This window comes from Thunnus maccoyii, chromosome 17 (genome assembly GCF_910596095.1).
Source record: "Thunnus maccoyii chromosome 17, fThuMac1.1, whole genome shotgun sequence".
In the NCBI taxonomy this organism is placed as follows: domain Eukaryota; kingdom Metazoa; phylum Chordata; class Actinopteri; order Scombriformes; family Scombridae; genus Thunnus; species Thunnus maccoyii.
Window position 1 is genome coordinate 3,419,506 of NC_056549.1, and position 27,022 is coordinate 3,446,527.

The window sequence follows — 27,022 nt, forward strand, 5'->3', positions numbered from 1 at the left end:
GTTAAAGCTTTCTGATGAGAAAATCAGTTTTTTATTCCCAGAATCTCAGACAATTAGCCTTTACTTCATAATAGAGACTGTATCTCTGTGGGGAATTTGTCTATGCTGTCCAAACCTTAAAAAGAAATGTACTGTCTATTTTATCCTAACATTCAACTATTTACAGTGTGCAGAACAGACTGTGCTTGACACATGAAGAGAAAGACATTTCCGATGGTTGTTCTAGTGTTGAGTTAAAGTTAAAATCTTAGTTTTCACTGCTGTTTTATTTCTTCTTATATTTTTTTCTCTTTAAGCATGTATCTTATTTTTCAGAGTGTAATAATTTCAACATTTATGTCTCTGTTCAGTTTTGCTTTGTTATGGTACAAAAGTGTCAAAAGGCAAATTGAGCAGAGGTGGGATGTGATCATGTGACATCCCCACTTGGTGTCATCCTTGACAGTCATATATTAAACAGCTGAATGTGGAAAGTGGAAACTATAAGAAATCCAAAGAGGTTGTAGATCTATTGTACAGTTTCACGGCTTAAAGTAAAATTCAATTTATGTTACAAGCTTCTTTCAGATTTTCTTAGAAATGTATATTCGTGTTTGGTGCATTATTTTAAAGAGAGATTAAACAGGACCTGTTATGCTTCTTTAAGCTCTAAATTTTTATTTTTGGGCTCCACTAGAGTAGCTCTGCATGATTCACAGTTCAAAAAAACTCATTTATCTTATACTGGCCCTTTATGCAGCCCCTCAATATACACAGTTTCTCTTTATACTCCGTTTTAGCTCCTGTCTCTTTAAGGACCACCTCCCGATGAGCCCACTCTGTTCTGATTGGCCAGCTTTACGTATTATAACTTTACTGTCACTGCAAACCAAACATTTCCTGCTTTATTGCTTCAAATTAAAAGCTTTCAAATGACTATACAACAGGAGACTTTTATTGTGAATAACTTACAGGAAATTAAACATGTTCCTCACTGAATTAGTGGAGCTTTGTTAGTGGCGCTAAAAACCGGTCAAAACAACAACACATGGAGCTGTTTGTTCAGTGGATCAGTTAGAAATAATGCAGGGAGGAATAGTACAAGCAGAAACAACCACAGTGATGATGATGTTTTATAAAGAACTGCAGACAACCAGCACACCTCCAACAGGTAAACTACTTATTTTACTTTGCTGTGCTGTGTAATGACGTCATGGCTTGGAGTAACTACTCCCAGAGCAGAGCAGCGAAGTCGCGCGCTGTGCACGTAGCAGATGTCCATATAAAGAAATCCATCACGACCTGACGTCAGCTCGTGCTGAAAGTAGGAAAAAACGGAAAGTGAACATTCAGTCTGAAGCTGCAGCTTTCTGCTCACAGGGATTACTGCTACATACGTTTACCTCGTTATTTGACACATCGGCCACTTTTAACATGAACATCCGACACTGAGACACTATATATATGTCTGAAAAGAAGGATGTCTGATCGGTCCCAAATGTATTCATGACATGACAATGACCCCAAGCATACAGCTAGAGACATAAAGAACTATTTCCAGCAACAAGAAGAATGATGAGTCCTGCAACAGATGGTCTCTGATCTCAACATCATGGAGTCAATCTGAGATTACATGAAGAAGCACCTGAGACGGCCTAAATAATAAATCCACAGAAGAGGAGAACTGCTGCTGTTTTAAAGACAAAGCTGCTCACAGCAGATATTGATTTCATTTAGGTTTCTGTTGTTTACTCAACTTTGTAAGAAGTTAATTGATAAATTAAAATAATTTATAGCAATATTTTTGTAAGCATTCTCACTTTACTTTTAGCGCCTAAAACTTTTGCAGAGTAATGTACATTTCCGCGAAACTTATAAGGGAAGTCACTATGAGGAAGTTACACGTTTCTCTTCAACACACACCGGTTCAGAGACTCTGACACTTAAGAAAGAAGGAGCAGAAAAAGCAGACAGAGAGGCACGATGGCTGAATTCAGATGGATTAAAATGTTTTTATTTCTTATACTGGAGCTTCAGATTACAGGTAAGGATACATAGAACATACCAGAAACATTTTATTGGATTAAAACAGACAACAGCTGCTTGTTTTTAACCTGATTAGTTTAGTAGACTACTACAACCTGCAAACTTCTGTTGAATCTAAAATTTTCTTCATGCTATCTGTCAGAATAAAAGACATGTTTATATTTCAGTTTATTATTCATGTTTCTATCACCTCTTCATCACAGCAGTGACTGGACAGTATTCCTCCGTCGTTGTCAGAGACGGAGATGATGCGACTTTGCCTTGTGAAAATGTGGCAGCCAATCAGAATAAATGTGACAATACTGACTGGTTCTTCAGTAGTTCAAACCCAGTGGATCTGGTCAAACGTGGACAGATTCATGAAAATACCAAAGTTAAATCAGACAGACTGAGTGTTACAGCGAACTGTTCTCTGGTTATAAAGAAGATCACACAAGAGGATGCTGATATTTATTTCTGTCGACAGCACAGATCACAACAAGACTCCCAGCTTTATCTGTCTGTTATTAACAGTGAGTATTTACACCATTAAGTTTTCAGCTCAAACTGTCTTGTTAGAACAATATAGTGAAACATTACAATAACTGATGAAGCAATTTTGTATTTATGTTCTTCACCAGTGATTAAACATGAAGACAGTGAGCAGGTGACGCTGTCCTGCTCTGTGAGGACATATGATTCATGTATACACACAGTGAAGTGGCTGAATGAGGGTCATGATGTGGATGAAGACGTGACAATATCACAGTATAACTGCTCAGTTACTGTGAGATTTCCTACTTCTCATCTCAAGCTGAAGTCAACATATCCTGAGATATTTCAGTGTAAAGTGACAGATGGTTACACTAACGAAGAACATCTGTTTACCTTCAGCCCTCCGTCCTCAGGTGAGAATATGAATTATCACAAACTACAGTTCAGTAATGAGAGATCAATATTCAATAACCTCTAACCCTTCTTTCCAAACTAAGTGTTGTTGTATAACTAACAGGAGACCATTGATGTGTGAAGTGATTCTGGGGACACTATAAGAGTGAAGTTATTGAATATTGTTTGAAGTGTCTCTTTTCGGTCTCTGCACCTTCGTCTCACAGTCAGCTGTACATAGAGAACAATGTTATTAGTCCAGCTCAGAGGACGGCTCACTGAAAATAAGGTTGTAGCTTGTTGTCTACCTTACTATGGTAGGAAAGAAGCCTCGTTTGTGTTTTAACAATGTTTCTCTTATGAATTATTGATGTGTTCATCACTCTTAAGTGTCCTCTGGAAACACTTCCCTTGTTGTTTCTGTAATGTGTTGTGTTGTGGTATTTGCAGTGTGTTTTCTAAATGCTGCACATGTTGTCAAATTGATGAAGATGTTTTCTTATTTTGCTGGTGTTTTGTCTATTTGCATGAGTTATCTTAAGTTGCAGCGTGTTTGCCCTCGTCAGCCACCGTATAAACCATTTCCACAGAAACATACGATTGCTAATACTTGAACCAAGCTGGTCAGACACTGGCTGAAGTGAAGCATCATACTGACTTAAAAAAGAAGGAAACATGCAAAATTCACAAGAGGTTGAATAGTTGAATACAAAAGAAACATTTGGATAAAGCACATATATATCCAATAACAACAATAATGATAAAAATAAATCACAATCAGATCTGTTTTTATCTCGTCATTGTTAGAGAGTAAAACCTCCAGAGCTCTGCTGCTGTTGTTACCACATTCTCACTAAAACACTTCCCCTTCAGTTCTCAGAAATATTTACTAAACTAACAGGTCTCAGACCATTACAACATCATCTTATCTGTTCTTTCCCAGCTGCTGCAGTATCACCATGTTGCATCATGTTGAGCATCAACAGTCAAAGTTTGACTCTTCACCTGTCTGTTCATGTGTGCTGTCAATCATCACCATGAATCCTGTCTGTTGTTAAACATGATAAAAAAATGTAATTCTGTCTTAAAGCAGAAACATACTTCTGCTTCATAACCAATTAATTTGCTTTAAAATCACTTGTATGTAACTGTTATTTAACCAGACAGATGTCTCTGCTCCACAGCAGATTAGTGTGAAATTTGTACCATCTTACATCCATGTTTTCACTTTTTAAAAGCATTACATGATGAGATCATGATCATAAACATGATGTAGTTATAAATACAGCAGTGGAAAGGAAGTGGTGTTGGTGGTGAGTGGGTGGAGACAATCACCCTTAACTTATTGAAGGGTATTTTCTCACCACAGTTTGTTGGTGTTTGAAGATTTTATTTGTCCAGATGAGGATGTAAAAACCACAACATCAACACCAACAGGTATAAGTGGAAAAATGTTCTTTTGTCTTCTGGTTCATCTCTCTGTCTGTCTCTTGTTCTTTTTTCATGTTCAGGTGAGGACATTATAAGAGCTGCAGCAACAAAATCAACACCTATAAGTTCAACACAAACAACAAAATCAACACCAACAACCAATGATACTCCAACAAAACAACAAGGTAGTGATTTAACAACTTGTATCTCTCTGAGTGTAAAGTATGAATGTTAGACTGAGTCTTGGCTGTGGGTGGAGATATTCTCTTATTCAGTTCATCTCAGTCAGTGTGTTCACACACATGTCTGAGTCTCAAACCTTGTTGTAGTTTTTTTAACATGTTATGGGTCCATGCATGGCTCCACAAAACACTTTCAACAACAAAGTGGCTGCTTCTAGCAGTGTGTATGTGAGTGACTCAGAGAGTGAGAGAAAGAGAGAGAGAGAGAGAAATTACACAAGTTCCATCACCACTGCCACAAGCCTAAATTATACAACACGTAGTTCCGACCAAGCAATCTGATTGGTCAACTAGACATTTAGAATGTGCTCAAATCAGCATGACAGCACACCTAGCTGTGCTGAAATGAAAAAAGCTAAAATTATTACTCTGCCATTCATTAGAATTACAGACCGTGACGTCGCGCTCACAACAACAGTCCTTTCTGGGTAGACGACTGGAGGTTGATTTGAATTGCGGAGATATGTGAACTTAGCAAACTTGTTTTTCTCTGTTGTCATTTTCAGCTGTAACTGTAACGTTTAAAGTTATATAGTTAAACACGGTGGTCCGAACTATCTGATGTTTCTGCTGGCTCTGGGGGGTGGGAGGTCATACATTTGTGAAACTGGATTAAACTGAACTGATTAGGAGTTGTGGGGAAAACATAACAGACCCTTTACCAAGTGGATTGAACTCTGAGACTGTGAGACGAGTTACACACTCACACAATCACACACATACAAAACCCGAACCCTTCTCCCCTCTTCATCATTACCTGGCGCCCCCATACACAGCAAAACGTAGCCATTTTCCCTTCAGTTGAGAGTTTATCTCAGCTCCCACTCCAGCATCCTCCATCAGCTGTGCCGGTGACACGACGCAGCTAGCTTAAAAATATATGCTATATGTATATCTTTTAACTACAGGAGTCTAAACAGTGAAAAATGTTTTTAATGTTTTAATTCTCTTTGCAGTTTGGTTGAGGTTCATCATCGTGTCTGTGGGTTTAACTGCACTCATAATAATCTTTGTGTCAGTCAACATATGGACTAGAACTAAAGGTGAGAACATTCACAGAACGTTTATGAACAAGAAGTTTTGATGAACTCAGATTTTTACTGATGAAGCTAAACTCTTTTTTTGTGTTTCCAGTGAACAAATCACAGATGGATGACAATGCTGTGAGTTTAAAAACTGAATATTCAAATGTTTATGTTTGTGGTAGTTCACTATTTACTGTGATTCTATAAAGACAATAAGAATAAACAGTGTTGACTGTATTAGTCTGAAACAAAGGTTGTTTATTTGTTCTATTTAATCGCAGAATCTCAGGTGTGTTGTGTTGTTTTTCACAGGTGCATAATGATGAAGATGAAGATGAAGGTACGGTGACCTATGAAAACGATGGAGAACCTTCTGCTACTGTCAGACTCCACTGATCAACAACTTTCACACCAACATCAACTCACCAGAGTCCACCGCAGTTAAATAATATTTCATCAGATTTTATATGAGAAGTTAAAGCCTTTGTTTGTGTTTTGGTGGGTTTAGGTGGCTGATTCTTTTTTTAACTTCAGCACTGTTTTTTCAAACTTTTCAGCCTCTTTAAGAAGTTAAGCCAAATTTTTTAATGTTACTTTTTACACTGTAGCTTCTTCTCAGTTCTTTCATTATTTGTACAGAAACTTCTACTGCTCATCTATCTCTAGGACATCTATCAGTTACATGCTGATGTTATGTGACTTTACTCAAAATAGTGACCTTTGCTTTAACTGTCACTTACACCACACCCTGTGGAACTTTTGAACTTCTCCTTATTTATGTTTGAGGTTAACATTTAGGGATGTCTGCTAGGTGCAGATAACCATAGCTTCTCCTTTGGCCTCAGGTTATCTGACGGTTGTCTAGGTCCTTGTTGTTTGTTTGTGTTTGTTTAGTCATTCTTGACAGTTCAGATCTAGTTCAGTACAAATTGTACAAATGGTGCAAGTTCCTCACAAATGGTGTAAGACATCAGACTTTGTTTTTGTCACCAATTAAAATTAAATAATTTAGTCAGAAGTAGGCATGAGTGGAGTTTGTCTTGGACACTTATAGTGGAGCTTTCAACACAACTAAGACTACAGAACAGATACTTTTTACACTGTAGCTTTGTCTCAGTTCTTTCATTATTTGTACAGAAAAACACATTTTTAAGTAACTTTCATTTTGGATTGTTTTTAACATGTTTGTTTTAAATTGTGTAGAATAGACTTAACTGAGCTGGGAGCTCTAATAGAGTCAGTAACTGTCTTCTCTTTATTATAACTGATATTATATTACTGGCCAGTATTTCTCTGTGTTTCCTTGCTGAGCTGCAGTGGACGGATAATAACACAAAGACGGAAATAAAAAGACTGTAACTAACAAACTAACTAACTAATAACTTTGGCAAACTTGATTTGATTAACTCTGAGTGCTGAAGCCTCATATTAACTTAAACTTTGGAATATATTTTTGTACAGAATGAGGATTTTGTTCCTCATCTCTGACACTGGAAGCATGTTAGAAAGGGATCTTTGATTACAACGAGCAAAACCTGTTTCAATGGTCATTTGGTCACCTGAATAATGTGAACCTGTCCTTTAAACTGCCTCACTTCAAACTGTACATTGCTGTTGTATTAATTTGATGTTTCTGGCAATAAAAAGCTGTTTTTAAACTGTAAGAATTTGTGAACTCATAAATGTCTGAACCTGCTTCTCTGGACATTGTCTGGAGTTCATATGTGAAAGTTCTTGAGGTGGGAAATTGGTGGTACAGATTTCCCTGAATATCGATCCCTGCTCCCATTCACATGTGACCCCATGATTGCTTGTGCTGCTGTAGTCTTTACATTAATGTGATGGCATCTAATTCCAATTTGAGCACATTTATGTGTTGAAGTGCATGTTTGCACACCACTATAATATTGATTGAGAATCATTTATGAGACCAAGATGACCTGATAAATAGTAATAATAGCAAGTTGCAATAGTAAAAAGTAATTTATTATTTTGGCTGGTAAAAAATCAGTCTGGCCATTAAATTTTTCGTCTACCAGCCAACTTGGCTGGCAAGTGGAAAAGTTAATTTTGGACTCTGCAGCTCACACTGGGGTGTGAATTGGTCTTTCCATGTTGGTGCTCTTGAAGGGTTTGAAGCGTCAAAGGTGGCAGGGTCAGTGGTCTTAATGGTCTTTAGTGGCCAAGCAGGAGATGATTTTCTTATCTTGATCTTGTTTGCAGGATGTTGTGATAGTTTGGTCAGTAAGAAGAATGGAAATCTCACTAATGTGTTGTTGGTGGGCATTCCTGGGGGGTTGAAGAAGGTTCTGTTGCTTGAGGGTTTGTACCGTCTGCATTCGAGACATGAGGGGACTTTCCCCTACATCAAACATCTGAATGAGCAGAAACTGTAAGAAATCCAAAGAGGCTGTAAGTTTATCGTACAGTTTTACAGCTTAAAATAAATTCTAGTTAATGTTTCATGCATCTTTCAGACTTTTTCATGTGTTTGGTGCATTATTTTAGTGTATTAGAGTGAAATATTAACACAAACACACACATTCATCCCAAGATCTTGTTTCTGTTTTTTCATGTTAGAGGCAGACGCAGCTTTGCATGTGCAGAAACCCGTTTCTGTTTACAGAGCTTAGCTAGCTTTTTGTGCTACATATCACAACCTGTTGACTTTGTGCTGAAGTGTTTTGAGAAATTTACAATGTAGTACAAAGTCAAGTAGCACAACAAGCTAGCAAAGCTAGCTGGAAAGTGAACTGTGTTTCTGTGCATGCTCAATGGCGTCTGCCTTACAGAGAACTACTGGAGACAAAATCTAAGTAACCATAAAGTAGGTTATTAGACTTTCAGAGATGAAAGTAGTGTCTTTATCTTGTGCATTAATAAAGTGTCGCCTGTCTGTTACTGTGAGTGTCATGTGGTTGTGGTGTTTATCTCAAGAAGTCCTCCAAATTAAACGACCACATAGGTTGTTTGTACCTGCACTCAAGAACGACCCATTGGAGCGTAATACGCTGCTTTCCAAAACCGTTACAAATCACTGTTACAAAATAATGGTGTTTTATGATGTGACAATGTTGTGGTTAAGGTCTGGTTAGGTTTAGACACAAAAGCCACTTGGTTATATTTGGGGAAAGATCATGGTTTGGGTTGAAGTTAGGCAACCTTGGTTGTCATGGCAACAGTATACATACGTTTTTTCTAAAAATGTCCCAACTCATATTTGGAAACAGGAAGTGAACAGCGGCCAAAAAGAATAATTTTAAGCAGAAATATTCATGTATTTTTCCTGCTCAACACTAGAAAGACCAGTGAGGTTTGATGATGAACTGGAGGACTATGAGCAGCAGTTTATTCATGGTGGAACATTTGAAATCTGACATATTTAAGCTTTGAAAAAGCAACAAAAACAGTCACCTGATCTCAATTTATCCTTTCTTAAAACAGCTGGCTGAAGCCAATCCCAGCATGCAGTTGGTAGAATGAGTCAAAGGAGCCACTTTGCACAATTGACATAAAAGGAAAATTAGATTCAATTCCACTTGACTGTGAATGAGACAAAGAGAGCAGAACATGAACATGCCTCATAGAAGAAACCAGGAGATGAACCTGTAACCTTGTGTTTATCTGAGGTACAATGACACCATCTGCTGGTGATATAATATAATATAATACTGAGAAAAAGAAGAGAGGAGTCACAGCCAGTGTTAAAATAATTTCTTTGTAATGACCATTAAACAGTAGAGACCGCAGCTGAAGTATCAAAATTTGACAGAATTTATTTTCTGTACAAGAAGGAGCGTTTCACAATGTAACACACAGGATGAGGTTAAAAAGAAAAAGGCTCCTAGTGGAGCGCTTACAACAAGGTTTTATACACCTTAAGTGGGCGTTACAGTTCTTTTCTTAATCTATCAAAATACAGACTTATAGATAACGTCATGTCTGTTTTCAATTCTCCTGTCCAGGAGCCAATGTCTCTCCCTGTCTCCAACGAATTTTAATTTCTTCATCTTCCTCTTTTCAAATATAATGCTGAACTTCCTTTAACCTTAGCTGATAAATCTGCTGATGTTGCAGAGTTGCAGGACAAGACAGGAACAATTCATCATGATCTAGATAAAATAGTAACACTCATAGACAGCGTAATCATAATTTTTATAACAGCCAGGTCCGCTCAGGTAACAAGTACATTAATAAAATGTTTATGATTTCTGTTAATGTTCAAACTTTTGTCCATCTCTACATTTCTTTCAAAGATTGTGACAGAGTGGACATGAACAGTAGAGCTCAAAGAGTACAGTCTTGACTTGCTCTATGTAAAAGTGCCCTGAGATCACTTTTGTTATGATTTGGCGCTATATAAATAAAACTGAACTGAACTGAATTGAATTGAAGTGAATAGAGGGTCTGATGTCCAGGCTGGAGGTGTCAGGCTGCCTCTATACATACAACACAATCACATGTGTATATTAATTGTATATAGATCAGTTTGAGCTCAGTGTAAGTATATGTGACCACAGAAATACAAAAGATAACTAACTTTCCTCCTTTGTTTTGTATGATTATTATTGTCACTTCACAATGATTGTTCTTCACGCGGAACAGACACTTCATGGCTGTTTGTCCTTTGACTGCCTAGTTTACATGTTAATTACAAAGCTTTTCAAGAACTATGGCTGGTTGATAATTTTAATATTTACATTAATATACAATTTTGTGGGTTAAATACTTATTGAGTACGGTCTTGTCGACTCAAAATATAATTTATAAATAAATAACTGTTGCCCTACCAGGCTGTGAGTTTTACAGTAGGCTAAGGTTAGCTAGCTAGCTAACACAGGTTAGCTGATGACAATTATAGACTTACCGAAGAAAAAGCAAAGATGACCCCTCAGTATGTGTAAGAACAGGCAACAGCAGCTCCATGCCGGTTTAAAAATGCTGGTAGTGAATCACAAATGTAGACGTATATTAGAGTCCTCCTTCAGAAACTGCTGCAGTCACTCAGCTCTTCTACCGCTCATCTATCTCTAGGACATCTATCAGTTACATGCTGATGTTATGTGACTTTACTCAAAATAGTGACCTTTTCTTTAACTGTCACTTACACCACACCCTGTGGAACTTTTGAACTTCTCCTTATTTATGTTTGAGGTTAACATTTAGGGATGTCTGCTAGGTGCAGATAACCATAGCTTCTCCTTTGGCCTCAGGTTATCTGACGGTTGTCTAGGTCCTTGTTGTTTGTTTGTGTTTGTTTAGTCATTCTTGACAGTTCAGATCTAGTTCAGTACAAATTGTACAAACTGTGCAAGTTCCTCACAAATGGTGTAAGACATCAGACTTTGTTTTATTTTAACAATTAAAATTAAATAATTTAGTCAGAAGTAGGCATGAGTGGAGTTTGTCTCGGCCACTTATAGTGGAGCTTTCAACACAACTAAGACTACAGAACAGATGGCTGTTTGTGGGCATGTATGAACAATCTGACATCAGTCAGTTTGATGGGGAAGTAGAGGTCACTTTGCAAATGAAACATTCAGGGCAGGCTGAAGTCCTGACTTTTGACTTACAGGGAGCATTTTTACAGACGTTCACCTCAAGTTTTGGAACTTTGACCATGTTTAGTATTGACATCCGACATTATAACATATGGAGATATTTGGAGCCATTTGTTCAGCGGATCAGTTAGAAATCACGCAGAGAGGAATAGTACAAGCAGAAACAGTCACAGTGATGATGATGTTTGATGAAGAGCTGCAGACGACCAGCACACCTCCAACAGGTAAACTACTTATTTTACTTAGCTGTGCTGTGTAATGGAGTCGTGGCTTGGTGTAACTACTCCCAGAGTGGAGCAGCGAACTCTCGCGCTGTGCACGTAGCAGATGTCCATATAAAGAAATCCATCACGACCTGACGTCAGCTCGGGCTGAAAGTAGACAAGAATGTTGTAAACTGAATGTTCAGAGCAGTCTGAAGCTGCTGCTTTTTGCTCACAGGGATTACTGCTACATACGTTTCCCTCATTATTTGACACATCGGCCACTTTTAACATGAACATGTGACATTGTGACATTATATATATCTCTGAATCACAGCTTCCTCCTCTGCTGCTGTTTTTTTTAGAACATCTTGGTACCACTTTCCTCTATGGTGCCTGTAGTTACTGTATAATTCAACAAATATGATGAAATGTAAAAATGAACATTTCCAGGGAACTTATTAGGGAAGTCACTATGAGGAAGTGACAAATTTTTCTTCAACATGCACTCGTTCAGAGACTCTGACTGTTAAGAAAGGAGCAGAAAAAGCAGACAGAGAGGCACGATGGCTGAATTCAGATGGATTAAAATGTTTTTATTTCTTATACTGGAGCTTCTGATTACAGGTAAGGATACATAGAACATACCAGTAACATTTTATTGGATTAAAACAGACAACAGCTGTTTGTTTTTAACCTGATTAGTTTAGTAGACTCCTACAACCTGCAAACTGCTCTTGAATCTAAAGTTTTCTTCATGCTATCTGTCAGCATTAAAGCCATGTTCACATTTTGGTTTATTATTCATGTTTCTGTTTCACCTCTTTATCACAGCAGTGACTGGACAGTTTTCCTCCGTCATTGTCAGAGATGGAGATGATGCTACTTGCTTTATGAAAGTGTGACAGCCAGGATAGGATCAGGATAAATGTGACAATACTAACTGGATCTACAGTAGTTCAGGAAACATAGTGGATCATAGTGGTCAAATGTGGACAGATTCATATACTCAATAACAGCTAACCCTTTTTGCCAAACTAAGTGTTGTAGCATAACTAACAGGAGATTGACATTGACATTGACATTGATGTGTGAAGTGATTCTGGGGACACTATAAGAGTGAAGTTATTGAATATTGTTTGAAGTGTCTCTTTTCGGTCTCTGCACCTTCGTCTCACAGTCAGCTGTACATAGAGAACAATGTTATTAGTCCAGCTCAGAGGACGGCTCACTGAAAATAAGGTTGTAGCTTGTTGTCTATCTTACTATGGTAGGAAATAAGCATCATTTGTGCTTTAACAATGTTTCTCTTATGAATTATTGAAGTGTTCATCACTCTTAAGTGCCTCTGGAAACACTTCTGTTGTCGTATCTGTAATGTGTTGTGGTATTTGCAGCGCATTTCCTAAATGCTGCGCATGTGTTGTCAAATTGATGAAGATGTTTTCTTAATTTGTTTTCATTTTGTATATTTGCATGTGTTTTCTTAGGTTGCAGCATGTTTCGCCCTTGTAGGCCACCGTATAAACCACTTTCTATGTCCATTTCTTATCAGAAATTCTTTCAGACTCTCATCCTACAATAAAAACATTATATTGCATAAACTAATGTTGCAAGATAGTTGAATACAAAAGAAACATTTGGATAAAGCACATATATATATACAATAACAACAATAATGATACTAATAAATCACAATCAGATCTGTGTTTATCTCGTCATTGTTAGAGGGTAAAACCTCCAGAGCTCTGCTGCTGTTGTTACCACATTCTCACCAAAACACTTCCCCTTCAGTTCTCAGGAACATTTACTTCAAAAATACAATGAGGAACTAACAGGTCTCAGACCACTAAAACATCTTATCTGTTCTTTCCCAGCTGTTGTAGTATTACCATGTTGCATCATGTTGAGCATCAACAGTCAAAGTTTGACTCTTCACCTGTCTGTTCATGTGTGCTGTCAATCATCACCATGAATCCTGTCTGTCGTTAAACATGATAAAAAAATGTCATTTTGTTTTAAAGCAGAAACATACTTCTGCTCCATAATCAGTTAATTTGCTTTAAAATCAGTCGTATAGAAGTGTTATTTAACCAGGCAGATGTCTCTGCCCGACAGCAGATTAGTGTGAAATTTGTTTTACATCCATATTTTCACTTTTTAAAAACATTACATGATGACATCATGACCATAAACATGATGTAGTTTAAAATACAGCAGTGGAAAGGAAGTGGTGTTGGTGGTGAGTGGGTGGAGACAACCAACCTTAACTTCTATAATATCTAATCCCTATATAATGATAATAATATGCTCCGCCTACAAAAAATCGGTAATTTAGAAGTGAGGAAAACACACTGAAAACACAATGTGGAGGAAACACTTTAGTCATGATAGGAAGTGTATTTCAGTGTATTTCTCTGTATGAAGCACTAATAAGGACATTTTGAGAGCTAAGAGCGATAGAAGAAGACAGAGAGAAAGACAGAAGCACAATGGTTGAGCTCAGATGGATTAAAATATCTTTATTTCTGATACTGGGGCTTCAGTTTACAAGTAAAGTACAATAATTTGCACTATTACCTTATTGTACTTTATTGAATAACTTTCACTTTACTGAGACAGTCCAATATGCTGTTTGTTTTTAACATTCACACTACAGTCATATTATTATTTCAGTTCATTTATCACATTTCTCTCTCAAATTCTCAACAGCAGTAACTGGACAAACTTCCCTCAATATCACTGTCAGAGATGGAGATGAAGTCACTTTGTCTTGTGAAAATGTGATGACTGATCAGGATAAATGTGACAGTACCACCTGGACCTTTGTTTCAAGAAGCACAGCAGCAGTAGAGCTGATTAAACTTGTGCAGATTGGTGAAGAAGCCAAAGCTAAATCAGACAGACTGAGTGTTACAGCGAACTGTTCTCTGGTTATAAAGAAGGTCACAGTTGAGGATGCTGGTCTTTACACCTGCCTTCAGTACAACAAATCAGGACAACAACAATATCAAGACTCTCAGGTTGATCTGTCTATTGTTACCAGTGAGTATTTACATCATAATGTTTTCAGCTCAAACTGTCTTGTTAGAACAATATACTGAAACATTACAATAATTATGATTACAGTGATGAAGTTAATCTGACTCTTGTTGTCTTTCTCTCACAATATCTCCATCTTCACCAGTGACTGAATATAAGGGCACTAAACAGGTGATGTTAATCTGCTCTGCGTCGACATATCAACGGTGTAGACAGACAGTGAAGTGGGTGTATGAGGGTAATGATTGGGATGTGAACATTCAGCACATGAAGGAGATTCTTTGCTTTGCCACTGTGACATTTACAACTTCCCATCTTGCTGAAACGTCAAAGTATTCTGAGATATTCAAGTGTAACGTGACAGATAAAAACACTGGAAAAGTGCAGCTGTTTGCCTTCAGCCCTCAGTCTTCAGGTGAGTAAACTGCCTCATTTAGTTTCTCATTTTTTCGATGGATGCAAAACCCACAACATCAACACCAAAAGGAATAAGTGGAAAAAGCGAATAAGTCGATCCAAACAAATTTCTTTTGTCTTCCAGTTCATCTCTCTGTCTCTCTTTTGTTCTTTTTTCATGTCCAGGTGAGGACACTAAAAGAACTGCAACAAAAAAATCAACACCAACAACCAATGATACTCCAACAAAACAACAAGGTAGTGATTTAACAACTTGTATCTCTCTGAGTGTAAAGTATGAATGTCAGACTGAGTCTTGGCTGTGGGTGGAGATATTCTCTTATTCAGTTAATCTCAGTCAGTGTGTTCACACACATGTCTGAGTCTCAAACCTTGTTGTTGTTCACTGTTCTCTCTCTTTCTGTCTCTCAGCCTTTGACGTGTAAAGTACAAAACAGATAGAAGAGAAATATTTCTAAATGTCATGTGTAGATTTGTATTTTTGGTGCTTTCTATCTGTAGCAACATACACTTAATCCACAGTTCAGTTCAAATATTGAACTATATTGTACTAATATTGTAATGAAGCAGTGATAAATGCAACATTTTTCAGGTTATAAAAAGCACACATGCTGTATATACTGTATTTCTCTCATCTTTTAATTACAGGAGTTTAAACAGTGAAAAATGTTTTTAATGTTTTAATTCTCTTTGCAGTTTGGTTGAGGTTCATCATCGTGTCTGTTGGTTTAACTGCACTCATAATAATCGTTGTGTCAGTCAACATATGGACCAGAATTAAAGGTGAGAACATTCACAGAACGTTTATGAACAAGAAGTTTGGATGAACTCAGATTTTTACTGATGAAGCTAAACTCTTTTTTTGTGTTTCCAGTGAACAAATCACAGATGGATGACAATGCTGTGAGTTTAAAAACTGAATATTCAAATGTTTATGTTTGTGGTAGTTCACTATTTACTGTGATTCTATAAAGACAATAAGAATAAACAGTGTTGACTGTATTAGTCTGACACAAAGGTTGTTTATTTGTTCTATTTAATCTCAGAATCTCAGGTGTGTTGTGTTGTTTTTCACAGGTGCATAATGATGAAGATGAAGATGAAGGTACGGTGACTTATGAAAACATTGGAGAACCTTCTGCTACTGTCAGACTCCACTGATCAACAACTTTCACACCAACATCAACTCACCAGAGTCCACCGCAGTTAAATAACATTTCATCAGATTTTATATGAGAAGTTAAAGCCTTTGTTTGTGTTTTGGTGGGTTTAGGTGGCTGATTCTTTTTTTAACTGCAGCACTGTTTTGTCAAACTTTTCACCCATTTTAAGAATTTAAACAAATGTTTAAATTTTACTTTTTACACTGTAGCTTCTTCTCAGTTCTTTCATTATTTGTGCAGAAAAACACATTTTTAAGTAACTTTCATTTTGTGTTGTTTTTAACATGTTTGCTGAGTGAGATATGTTTTAAATTGTGTAGAATAGACTTAACTGAGCTGGGAGCTCTAATAGAGTCAGTACCTGTCTTCTCTTTACTATAACTGATATTATATTACTGGCCAGTATTTCTCTGTGTTTCCTTGCTGAGCTGCAGTGGACGGATAATAACACAAATACAGAAATAAATTATAAATAAAACTGAACTGAATTGAACTGAAGTGAATAGAGGGTCTGATGTCCAGGCTGGAGGTGTCAGGCTGCCTCTATAAATACAACACAATCACATATGTATATTAATTGTATATAGATCAGTTTGAGCTCAGTGTAAGTATATGTGACCACAGAAATACAAAAGATAACTAACTTTCCTCCTTTGTTTTGTATGATTATTATTGTCACTTCACAATGATTGTTCTTCACGCTGAACAGACGCTTCATGGCTGTTTGTCCTTTGACTGCCTAGTTTACATGTTAATTACAAAGCTTTTCAAGAACTATGGCTGGTTGATAATTTTAATATTTACATTAATATACAATTTTGTGGGTTAAATACTTATTGAGTACGGTCTTGTTGACTCAAAATATAATTTATAAATAAATAACTGTTGCCCTACCAGGCTGTGAGTTTTACAGTAGGCTAAGGTTAGCTAGCTAGCTAACACAGGTTAGCTGATGACAATTATAGACTTACCGAAGAAAAAGCAAAGATGACCCCTCAGTATGTGTAAGAACAGGCAACAGCAGCTCCATGCCGGTTTAAAAATGCTGGTAGTGAATCACAAATGTAGACGTATATTAGAGTCCTCCTTCAGAAACTGCTGCGGTCACTCAGCTCTTCTACCGCTCATCTATCTCTAGGACATCTATCAGTTACATGCTGATGTTATGTGACTTTACTCAAAATAGTGACCTTTTCTTTAACTGTCACTTACACCACACCCTGTGGAACTTTTGAACTTCTCCTTATTTATGTTTGAGGTTAACATTTAGGGATGTCTGCTAGGTGCAGATAACCATAGCTTCTCCTTTGGCCTCAGGTTATCTGACGGTTGTCTAGGTCCTTGTTGTTTGTTTGTGTTTGTTTAGTCATTCTTGACAGTTCAGATCTAATTCAGTACAAATTGTAGAAATGGTGCAAGTTCCTCACAAATGGTGTAAAACACAAAAAGCATGTTATGTTCCTTTTAAGTATTCACTGCTGTCAATAGAAAACTGTAACTAGACTGTTATTTGTCCAGGGACTGAGCTTAAACCCTGCTGTGACTCCTGAAAGCAATCAGGACACAGTGAGATTACACACTACACCTGGTATAAAGTTACACTTATTTCCATCTGGGAGAGAGAATAAAGTAAAATTAGAAGGGTGAGTCGGTATAAATCCATCTGGGGGGCAAAAAGTGTGTGTGTGTGTGTGTGTGTCTGTGTCAAGAACGCCAGAAGTAGGAGGTCCAGTGGGCCATTTTACCCTCCTCCCAAATTCTTTTTAAGCTGTGAATCACACACAAGCCTATGTCACTGGCACAATCTGATATTTTGTGTAAACTTTTCCTGTCAACAGACAGAATGCAGACTGTGGCTGATTTGTCAGTAATGCTTCACTATATTTGTTCATCTGTCAGTGTGTGTGTAGCAGTAGATAGACCGGAGACTCGCTAAACTTTTGCAGAGTAACTATAGCTTGCTTTCACCACAGGGTGGCAGTATAATTTCAAACACAAAGCAGCCAACTAGTGCTTGTGGGATTAGATACAAGCTTGTTTGTTCAATTACCTGAAAATACAAGTTTACAGGACAGCAACACGACTGCAGCTGAGTAACAGCAAGCAGGCAATAGGATTGTTAACATTGTCCTTGTGTCATTAGCAGCCATGCCCCATATCTATATTTAACAATCTGTTCTGTGTGAGGAGATTAAATGTGTTTTGTATAGTGTTTAATGTATCTGTAGTCTTCTTTGACTTCTGTGCCTTTACACAGCCTCTGACTTGTGACCACCAAAAGTGCTCAATAAATCAACTAAGCACTTTAATTTTCTTTTTGAATATGATCTGAGTGCAGCAAATAAACAGAGCACAGACAGGAAGCTTTCTGCTGCAAACTAAATGATATGCAGCGTTAGGTTTATACAGTGGGACTGACACTTCCCTCCAAGTCTAAAATTGCATCATTCATTTTCTATGAAACTCTTGTTCCTGTTAAGAGTTTGAATATCAGTCAAATATAGAACACAGTTCTAAATCACTTGAACTTCCACAGAATAAATGCATGATGACACTGACAGATGACCAAATATAGTAGAGTGTTTCTGACACAGCAGCCACAGCCTGAGTTCTGTCTGTTGACAAGAAAAGTTTACACAAAGTATCTGATTATGTCATTGACAGGCTTGTGTGGGTTTCTCCATGTTGTCAAGTTACATCTGATAAGACCCTAGCTAAGGTTAGTTCAGCTAGCTCAAACAGACTTAAACCATGTAACACACAGCATTGAAACAATTTTATTGGTTGCAATGTACACTGTCTGCATTTGATTTGTGTGACAATGTCCTCTTTGATTGGATTAAAATGTAAATATTCTTCCCATTTTATGTTTGCCTGCTTGATTTTACAGAAAGTTTTAGAGTGGACGGGAATGATTGAAAGGTCTTTTTAGCATAAGTATTTGAATATAGGGGCTTTTGCGGGGGATACAGTGATTCGCGATGAAGAATGTGGAAGGAGGGTAAAGTAGGGGGCCAGTGGCCCCTTTGACCCCCTACTTCTGGTGCCTTTGACCAACAGTAATGCCCGGGTAACCTGAGTGTTTGGTTATTCTGGCGTTGTTACTGGATGAAGGAAAATGTTTTGTCAAGAAGAAGAGAAAAGAATATTTATTTTATCTTAAAAGCCTTTGTGTTTTTGTGATTAAGGATTGTGACATGAGTAAGTATTTGCTCTAAAATAAAGATTCCTCAAAAGCTCAAGAGCATATTAATATGAAGGTCACTGAAGGTTCATGGTCCCAAAAGGAAGAATCTACAAGATTTGTCAGTGGTCTCCTCACTTTTTCTCTAGCGCCACCATCAGACCAACATGTCAGCTTCACACACAAGATATCTCACAATCTAATCAGCAAATAACAGCTGCTGCAAAGTGAATATTTTAGTTGTTAAATAGAAGCAAAATGATCTCTCAGCTCCTGTCGACTTATGTTATTATGTATTTTCATGTCATTATGTGTAATTTATATGTGTTGCTGTTTCCCTTTTGTTTCCCAGGTTCGTGGTGATGGTGATGATGAAGGTGATGCAGTGACCTACAGGACTGTGAAAGCTTCCTCCTCTTCTGCTGGAGCCTCCACTGATCCCAGCAACTTCTACACTACCATCAACAAACCCAACAAATAACAGACCACAGTGTTCATATCATAAAAATTCATTTATAACTGATTAGTTAAAGCTTTCTGATGAGAAAATCAATTTTTTTTCCCCAGAATCTCAGCCAATTACACTTTACTTCATAATAGAGACTGTGTCTCTGTGGGGAATTTGTCTATACTGTCCAAACCTCATAGAGATTTTATCCTAATAATCAGTTATTTACAGTGTGCAGAACAGACTGTGCTTGACACATGAAGAGAAAGACATTTACGTTCAGTGATGGTTGTTCTAGTGTTGAGTTAAAGTTAAAATCTTTGTTTTCACTGCTATTTTATTTCTTCTTATATATTTTTTCTCTTTAAGCATGTATCTGTTATTTTTCAGAGTGTAATAATTTCAACATTTATGTCTGTTCAGTTTTGCTTTGTTATGGTACAAAAGTGTCAAAAGGCAAAATTGAGCAGAGGTGGGATGTGATCATGTGACATCCCCACTTGGTGTCATCCTTGAGAGTCATATATTAAACAGCTGAATATGGAAAGTGGAAATTATAAGAAATTCCAAGAGGTTGTAGATCTATTGTACAGTTTCACAATTTAAAATAAAATTCAATTTATGCTTCATTCAGTTTTTCTTAGAAATTAATATTCGTGTTTGTTGCATTGTTTTGGAGAGAGACTAAAGCAAATACATCACACACTCTTCTCGCTTCTTCTTTGTGTCAGAGAAGTGGTCTGACCACACACCAGTGACACTGAATCACAGCTTCCTCTTCTACTGCTGTATTTTAGAACATCTTAGGAACACTTTACTTTATAGGTCCTGTAGTGACTGTATAATTCAACAAATATGGCAAAAAGTGAAAATGTAAGTATTACCAAATTATATTATTAGGGAAGTCACTATGAGGAAGTGACACAGTTCTCTTCAACACGCACTCACAGGGACATTGCAGCCATGGGTGTTACGGGTGTTGTCACACCCACACTTTCACAGAAACGTAATTCCAAATAGTCATAGACAAAGGTGAGCATTCATATTTAAGATGTGTAACATCTGTCTGTCTTATGGAAATGTGCTGCCTTACTGTAAAGTCTTAACGACCAAATTAATTATTAGCATGCTAATTGCTAATCATGAGTTAAGCTAATCGCTAATTAGACTTTGGCAAGAATATGTACAAGTTACCTCTGTGTCCAGAATGTAAGCTCACACAGTTCATGCTGTTTTAAGCTAAATGTCAAAGGAATATGTTGCTTTAGAAATCATAGTTTTACTCCTTATGTTAGGGAGTTATGTGTCTTTTGCATTTAAAATAAGTTAGAATGAGCTATAGCTTGTACTGTGTATTAAAGCTAGACCACAGTAATATTACTATTTATTATTGAGCTTGAAAAGGGTTCAGATTGGAGCTGTGGCCTGTGAGAGCTAGTTGCTCACTCTCTACACTCACTAGCCTCAAATCACCTGCTTATATGATATGATTCTCCTGTTAGCTTGGAGGTGGACTTCAGATGAAGAGGGACAGCTTGTTTCCTGTGGCTGTTGGAGAGGAACTGACACCTGCTGATACAAAACCTCCTAGAGAACTTTTGGTATTTAATTTCCCAATTAAAGACAAAAAAAAAATAAAATTTGAAGACAGTTTAGGTTGTACTAATCCATGGATTCATTAATGACTCTTTACTGATACTGATTTGTTACCAGGGTTCAATTTGTTATGCATCTATAATTATCCATTTCATTTTAATGGAAGTGTAAGTTTCCTTTAATTTCATGTCTATAAGGTATGTAAGGAAGTAGGATAAAGATACTCTGTGATTATCTTAAATGTAATAAGGATAGCTATGCTCCAGTACAGCAGTTCTTACAAATAACTGGATGTAAGTAGTAAACTGCTACCAGACTCTAAATAAATTCTGCTGAGTTGTTACATTCATATGGTCTCAGTAATTATTTTATGGTAAGCTGAAGCAGTGGTTACAAGTACAGTAGTAGAAAAATTGTTTAAATGCATGGCATTCATTTTGATTTGGCTGGTTGAGACTGGAACAGGGCTCAAAGGTGGGGGGTTGCTGTGCTCATGTCCCACCTCTAGAACCCACGCACTTTTGAAATCGCTGCTCCTCCCCTGCACACTCGTTCAGAGACTCTGACAGTTAATAGCTGAGAAGGAGCAGAAAAAGCAGACAGAGAGGCACGATGGCTGAATTCAGATGGATTAAAATGTCTTTATTTCTTATACTGGAGCTTCAGATTACAGGTAAGAATACATAGAACATACCAGAAACATTTTATTGGATTAAAACAGACAACAGCTGATTGTTTTTCACCTGATGGATTTAGTAGACTTCTACAACCTGAAAACTTCTGTTGAATCTAAATTTTTCTTCATGCTATCCGTCAGCATAAAAGCCATGTTTATATTTCAGTTTATTATTCATGTTTCTATCACCTCTTTATCACAGCAGTGACTGGACAGTTTTCCTCCTTCATTGTCAGAGATGGAGATGAAGCTACTTGCTTTATGAAAGTGTGTCAGCCAATCAGGATAAATGTGACAATACTAACTGGCTCTTCAGAGGTTCAGGAAACACTGTGGATCTGGTCGAATGTGGACAGATTCATGAAAATGCCAAAGTTATATCAGACAGACTGAGTGTTACATCAAACTGTTTTCTTGTTATAAAGAAGATCACACAAGAGGATGTTGGTCGTTACTTCTGTTGACAGCACATATCAGGACCAGACGCCCAGGTTCTTCTGTCTGTTATTAACAGTGAGTATTTGCACCATAAAGTTTTCAGCTCAAACTGTTAGAACAATATAGTGAAACATTACAATAATTGATGAAGCAATTTTGTATTTACGTTCTTCACCAGTGAATAAACATGAAGACAGTGACTATGTGACGCTGTCCTGCTCTGTGTGGACATATGATTCATGTAGACACAGAGTGAAGTGGCTGTATGAGGGTCATGATGTGGATGAAAACGTGACAATATCACAGGATGACTGCTATGGTGCAGTGAGATTTCCTACTTCTCATCTCAAGCTGAAGTCAACATCTCATGAGATATTTCAGTGTAAAGTGACAGATGTTTACACTAACAAAGAACATCTGTTTACCTTCAGCCCTCCGTCCTCAGGTGAGAATATGAATTATCACAAACTACAGTTCAATAATGAGAGATCAATATTCAATAACCTCTAACCCTTCTTCCCAAACTAAGTGTTGTTGTATAACTAACAGGAGACCATTGATGTGTGAAGTGATTCTGGGGACACTATAAGAGTGAAGTTATTGAATATTGTTTGAAGTGTCTCTTTTCGGTCTCTGCACCTTCGTCTCACAGTCAGCTGTACATAGAGAACAATGTTATTAGTCCAGCTCAGAGGACGGCTCACTGAAAATAAGGTTGTAGCTTGTTGTCTACCTTACTACGGTAGGAAAGAGGCCTCGTTTGTGTTTTAACAATGTTTCTCTTATGAATTATTGACGTGTTCATCACTCTTAAGTGTCCTCTGGAAACACTTCCCTTGTTGTTTCTGTAATGTGTTATGTTGTGGTATTTGCAGTGTGTTTTCTAAATGCTGCACATGTGTTTTCAAATTGATGAGGATGTTTTCTTGATTTTCTTGTGTTTTGTCCATTTGCATGTGTTTTCTTAAGTTGCAGTGTGTTTGCCCTCGTCAGCCACCGTATAAACCATTTCCACAGAAACATACGATTGCTAATACTTGAACCAAGCCAGTCAGACGCTGGCTGAAGTGAAGCATCATACTGAGTTAAAAAAGAAAAAAACATGCAAAATTCACAAGAGGTTGACGTCACTCACGTTGTTACGCACAACTCAAAACCAGCAGAGGATGAACTTAGACCATATTATCAGAAAAGGAGCCGATTCTTTCAGACTTTCATCCCACAGTAGAAACATGATATTCCATAAACTAATGTTGCAAGATAGTTGAATACAAAAGAAACATTTGGATAAAGCACATATATATATATATATCCAATAACAACAATAATGATAATAATAAATCACAATCAGATCTGTTTTTATCTCGTCATTGTTAGAGAGTAAAACCTCCAGAGCTCTGCTGCTGTTGTTACCACATTCTCACTAAAACACTTCCCCTTCAGTTCTCAGGAACATTTACTTCAAAAATACAATGAGGAACTAACAGGTTTCAGACCACTAACAAAAACATCTTATCTGTTCTTTCCCAGCTGCTGCAGTATCACCATGTTGCATCATGTTGAGCATCAAGAGTCAAAGTTTGACTCTTCACCTGTCTGTTCATGTGTGCTGTCAATCATCATCATGAATCCTGTCTGTTGTTAAACATGATAAAAAATGTCATTTTGTTTTAAAGCAGAAACATACTTCTGCTTCATAATCAGTTACTTTGCTTTAAAATCAGTCGTATAGAAGTGTTATTTAACCAGGCAGATGTCTCTGCCCGTCAGCAGATTAGTGTGAAATTTGTACCATCTTACATCCGTATTTTCACATTTTAAAAGAATTACATGATGAATTCATGATCATAAACATGATGTACTTTGAAATACAGCAGTGGAAAGAAAGTGGTGTTGGTGGTGAGTGGGTGGAGACAATCACCCTAAACTTCTATAATATCTAATCCCTATATAATGATAACACTATACTCCACCTACAGAAAGTTGACACAAGTGAGGAGGAGACACTTTACTCATGATAGGAAGTAGACAGTATATTTCTCTGTATGAAACACTAATAAGGACATTTTGAGAGTTAAGAGCAAGAGAAAAAGAAAAAGAGAAAGACAGAGAAAAATGATGGTTGAACTCAGATGGATTAAAATGTCTTTATTTCTGATACTGGGGCTTCAGTTAACAGGTAAGGTACAATAGTCTTTATTATACTTAATTAAATAACCTTTATCTTACTGAGACAGTCAAATATGTTATGTGTTTTAACATTCACACTACAGTAATATTCTTATTTCACATTCTTTTATCACATTTCTCTCTCAAATTCTCAACAGCAGTAACTGGACAAACTTCCCTCGACATCACTGTCAGAGATGGAAATGAAGTCACTTTGTCTTGTGAACATGTGATGACTGATCAGGATAAATGTGACAGTACTACCTGGACCTTTACTGATTTAAGAAACACAGAAACAGTAGAGCTGGTTGAACTTGGGCAGATTGGTGAAGAAGCCAAAGCCAAATCAGACAGACTGAGTGTTACAGCGAACTGTTCTCTGGTTATAAAGAAGGTCACAGTTGAGGATGCTGGTCTTTACACCTGCCTACAGTACAACAAATCAGGACAACGACAAGGTCAATACTCTGATGTTGATCTTTCTGTTGTTGACAGTGAGTATTTACATCATCATGTTTTCAGCTCAAACTGTCTTGTTAGAACAATATACTGAAACATTACAATAATTATGATTGCAGTAATGAAGTTAATCTGACTCTTGTTGTCTTTCTCTCACAATATCTCCATCTTCACCAGTGACTGAACATAAGAACACTGATAAGGTGACGTTAAGCTGCTCTGTGTCGACATATGGAGAGTGTAGACAGACAGTGAAGTGGGTGTATGAGGGTAATTATTGGGATGTGAACACTCAGCACATGAAGGAGTCTCTTTGCTTTGCCACTGTGACATTTACAACTTCCCATCTTGCTGAAACGTCAAAGTATTCTGAGATATTCAAGTGTAACGTGACAGATATTTACACTCGAAAGGTGCAGCAGTTTGCCTTCAGCCCTCAGTCTTCAGGTGAGTAAACTGCCTCATTTAGTTGTTTTTTTTGTTTAGATGGTTATTATGGGGTATTTTCTCACCACAGTTTGTTGGTATTTTGGGATTTAAATTGTCCAGATGAGGATGCAAAATCCACAACATCAACACCAACAGGAATAAGTGGAAAAAGCAAATAAGCCGTTTTATCTTCCAGTTCATCTCTCTGTCTGTCTCTTGTTCTTTTTTCATGTCCAGGTGAGGACAATAAAAGCGCTGAAACAACAAAATCAACACCAACAGCCAATGATACTCCAACAAAACAACAAGGTAGTGATTTAACAACTTGTATCTCTCTGAGTCTAAAGTATGAATGTCAGACTGAGTCTTGGCTGTGGGTGGAGATACCACAGTTTTTTGGTATTTGGGGATTTTATTTGTCCAGGTGAGCAAAATCCACAACATCAACATCAACAGGAATGAATGAAAAAACGTTCTTTTGTCTTCCAGTTCATCTCTCTGTCTCTCTTTTGTTCTTTTTTCATGTCCAGGTGAGGACACTAAAAGAACTGCAACAAAAAAATCAACACCAACAACCAATGATACTCCAACAAAACAAGGTAGTGATTTAACAACTTGTATCTCTCTGAGTCTAAAGTATGAATGTCAGACTGAGTCTTGGCTGTGGGTGGAGATATTCTCTTATTCAGTTCATCTCAGTCAGTGTGTTCACACACATGTCTGAGTCTCAAACCTTGTTGTTGTTCACTGTTCTCTCTCTTTCTGTCTCTCAGCCTTTGACATTTAAAGTACAAAACAGATAGAAGAGAAATATTTGTAATTGTAATTTGTAGATTTGTATTTTTGGTGCTTCCTATCTGTAGCAACATACACTTAGTCACAGTTCAGTTTAAATATTGAACAATTTTGTACTAATATTGTAATGAAGCAGTGATAAATGCAACATTTTTCAGGTTATAAAAAGCACACATGCTGTATATACTGTATTTCTCTCATCTTTTAACTACAGGAGTCTAAACAGTTAAAAATGTTTTTAATGTTTTAATTCTCTTTGCAGTTTGGTTGAGGTTCATCATCGTGTCTGTGGGTTTAACTGCACTCATAATCTTTGTGTCAGTCAACATATGGACTAGAACTAAAGGTGAGAACATTCACAGAACGTTTATGAACAAGAAGTTTTGATGAACTCAGATTTTTACTGATGAAGCTAAACTCTTTTTTTGTGTTTCCAGTGAACAAATCACAGATGGATGACAATGCTGTGAGTTTTAAAACTGAATATTCAAATGTTTATGTTTGTGGTAGTTCACTATTTACTGTGATTCTATAAAGACAATAAGAATTAACAGTGTTGACTGTATTAGTCTGAAACAAAGGTTGTTTATTTGTTCTATTTAATCTCAGAATCTCAGGTGTGTTGTGTTGTTTTTCACAGGTGCATAATGATGAAGATGAAGATGAAGGTACAGTGGACTATGAAAACGATGGAGAACCTTCTGCTACTGTCAGACTCCACTGATCAACAACTTTTTATATGAGAAGTTAAAGCCTTTGATTGCGTTTTGGTGGGTTTAGGTGGCTGATTCTTTTTTTTAACTGCAGCACTGTTTTGTCAAACTTTTCACCCATTTTAAGAATTTAAACAAA

At 37.1% G+C, this 27,022-nt stretch overlaps 2 protein-coding genes across 2 annotated transcripts; both read left to right on the forward strand.

Annotated features, from left to right (window-relative positions):
- The first annotated feature begins 1,946 nt into the window (after positions 1 to 1,946).
- Positions 1,947 to 26,934, forward strand: LOC121882129. The gene is made up of 10 exons (XM_042390156.1): positions 1,947 to 2,023; positions 2,492 to 2,537; positions 22,497 to 22,763; positions 24,646 to 24,981; positions 25,124 to 25,393; positions 25,613 to 25,684; positions 25,906 to 25,974; positions 26,433 to 26,516; positions 26,608 to 26,636; positions 26,811 to 26,934. Coding segments are annotated over exons 2-10 (1,212 nt in total). The 5' UTR covers positions 1,947 to 2,023; positions 2,492 to 2,536; the 3' UTR covers positions 26,895 to 26,934.
- LOC121882143 lies at positions 13,688 to 16,767 on the forward strand. Its single transcript, XM_042390179.1, has 7 exons — positions 13,688 to 13,907; positions 14,067 to 14,399; positions 14,542 to 14,811; positions 14,979 to 15,050; positions 15,510 to 15,596; positions 15,688 to 15,716; positions 15,891 to 16,767. Exons 1-7 carry the CDS (start codon positions 13,847 to 13,849, stop codon positions 15,972 to 15,974), a joined length of 936 nt encoding a protein of 311 aa, XP_042246113.1. The 5' UTR covers positions 13,688 to 13,846; the 3' UTR covers positions 15,975 to 16,767.
- Positions 26,935 to 27,022: the final 88 nt, after the last annotated feature.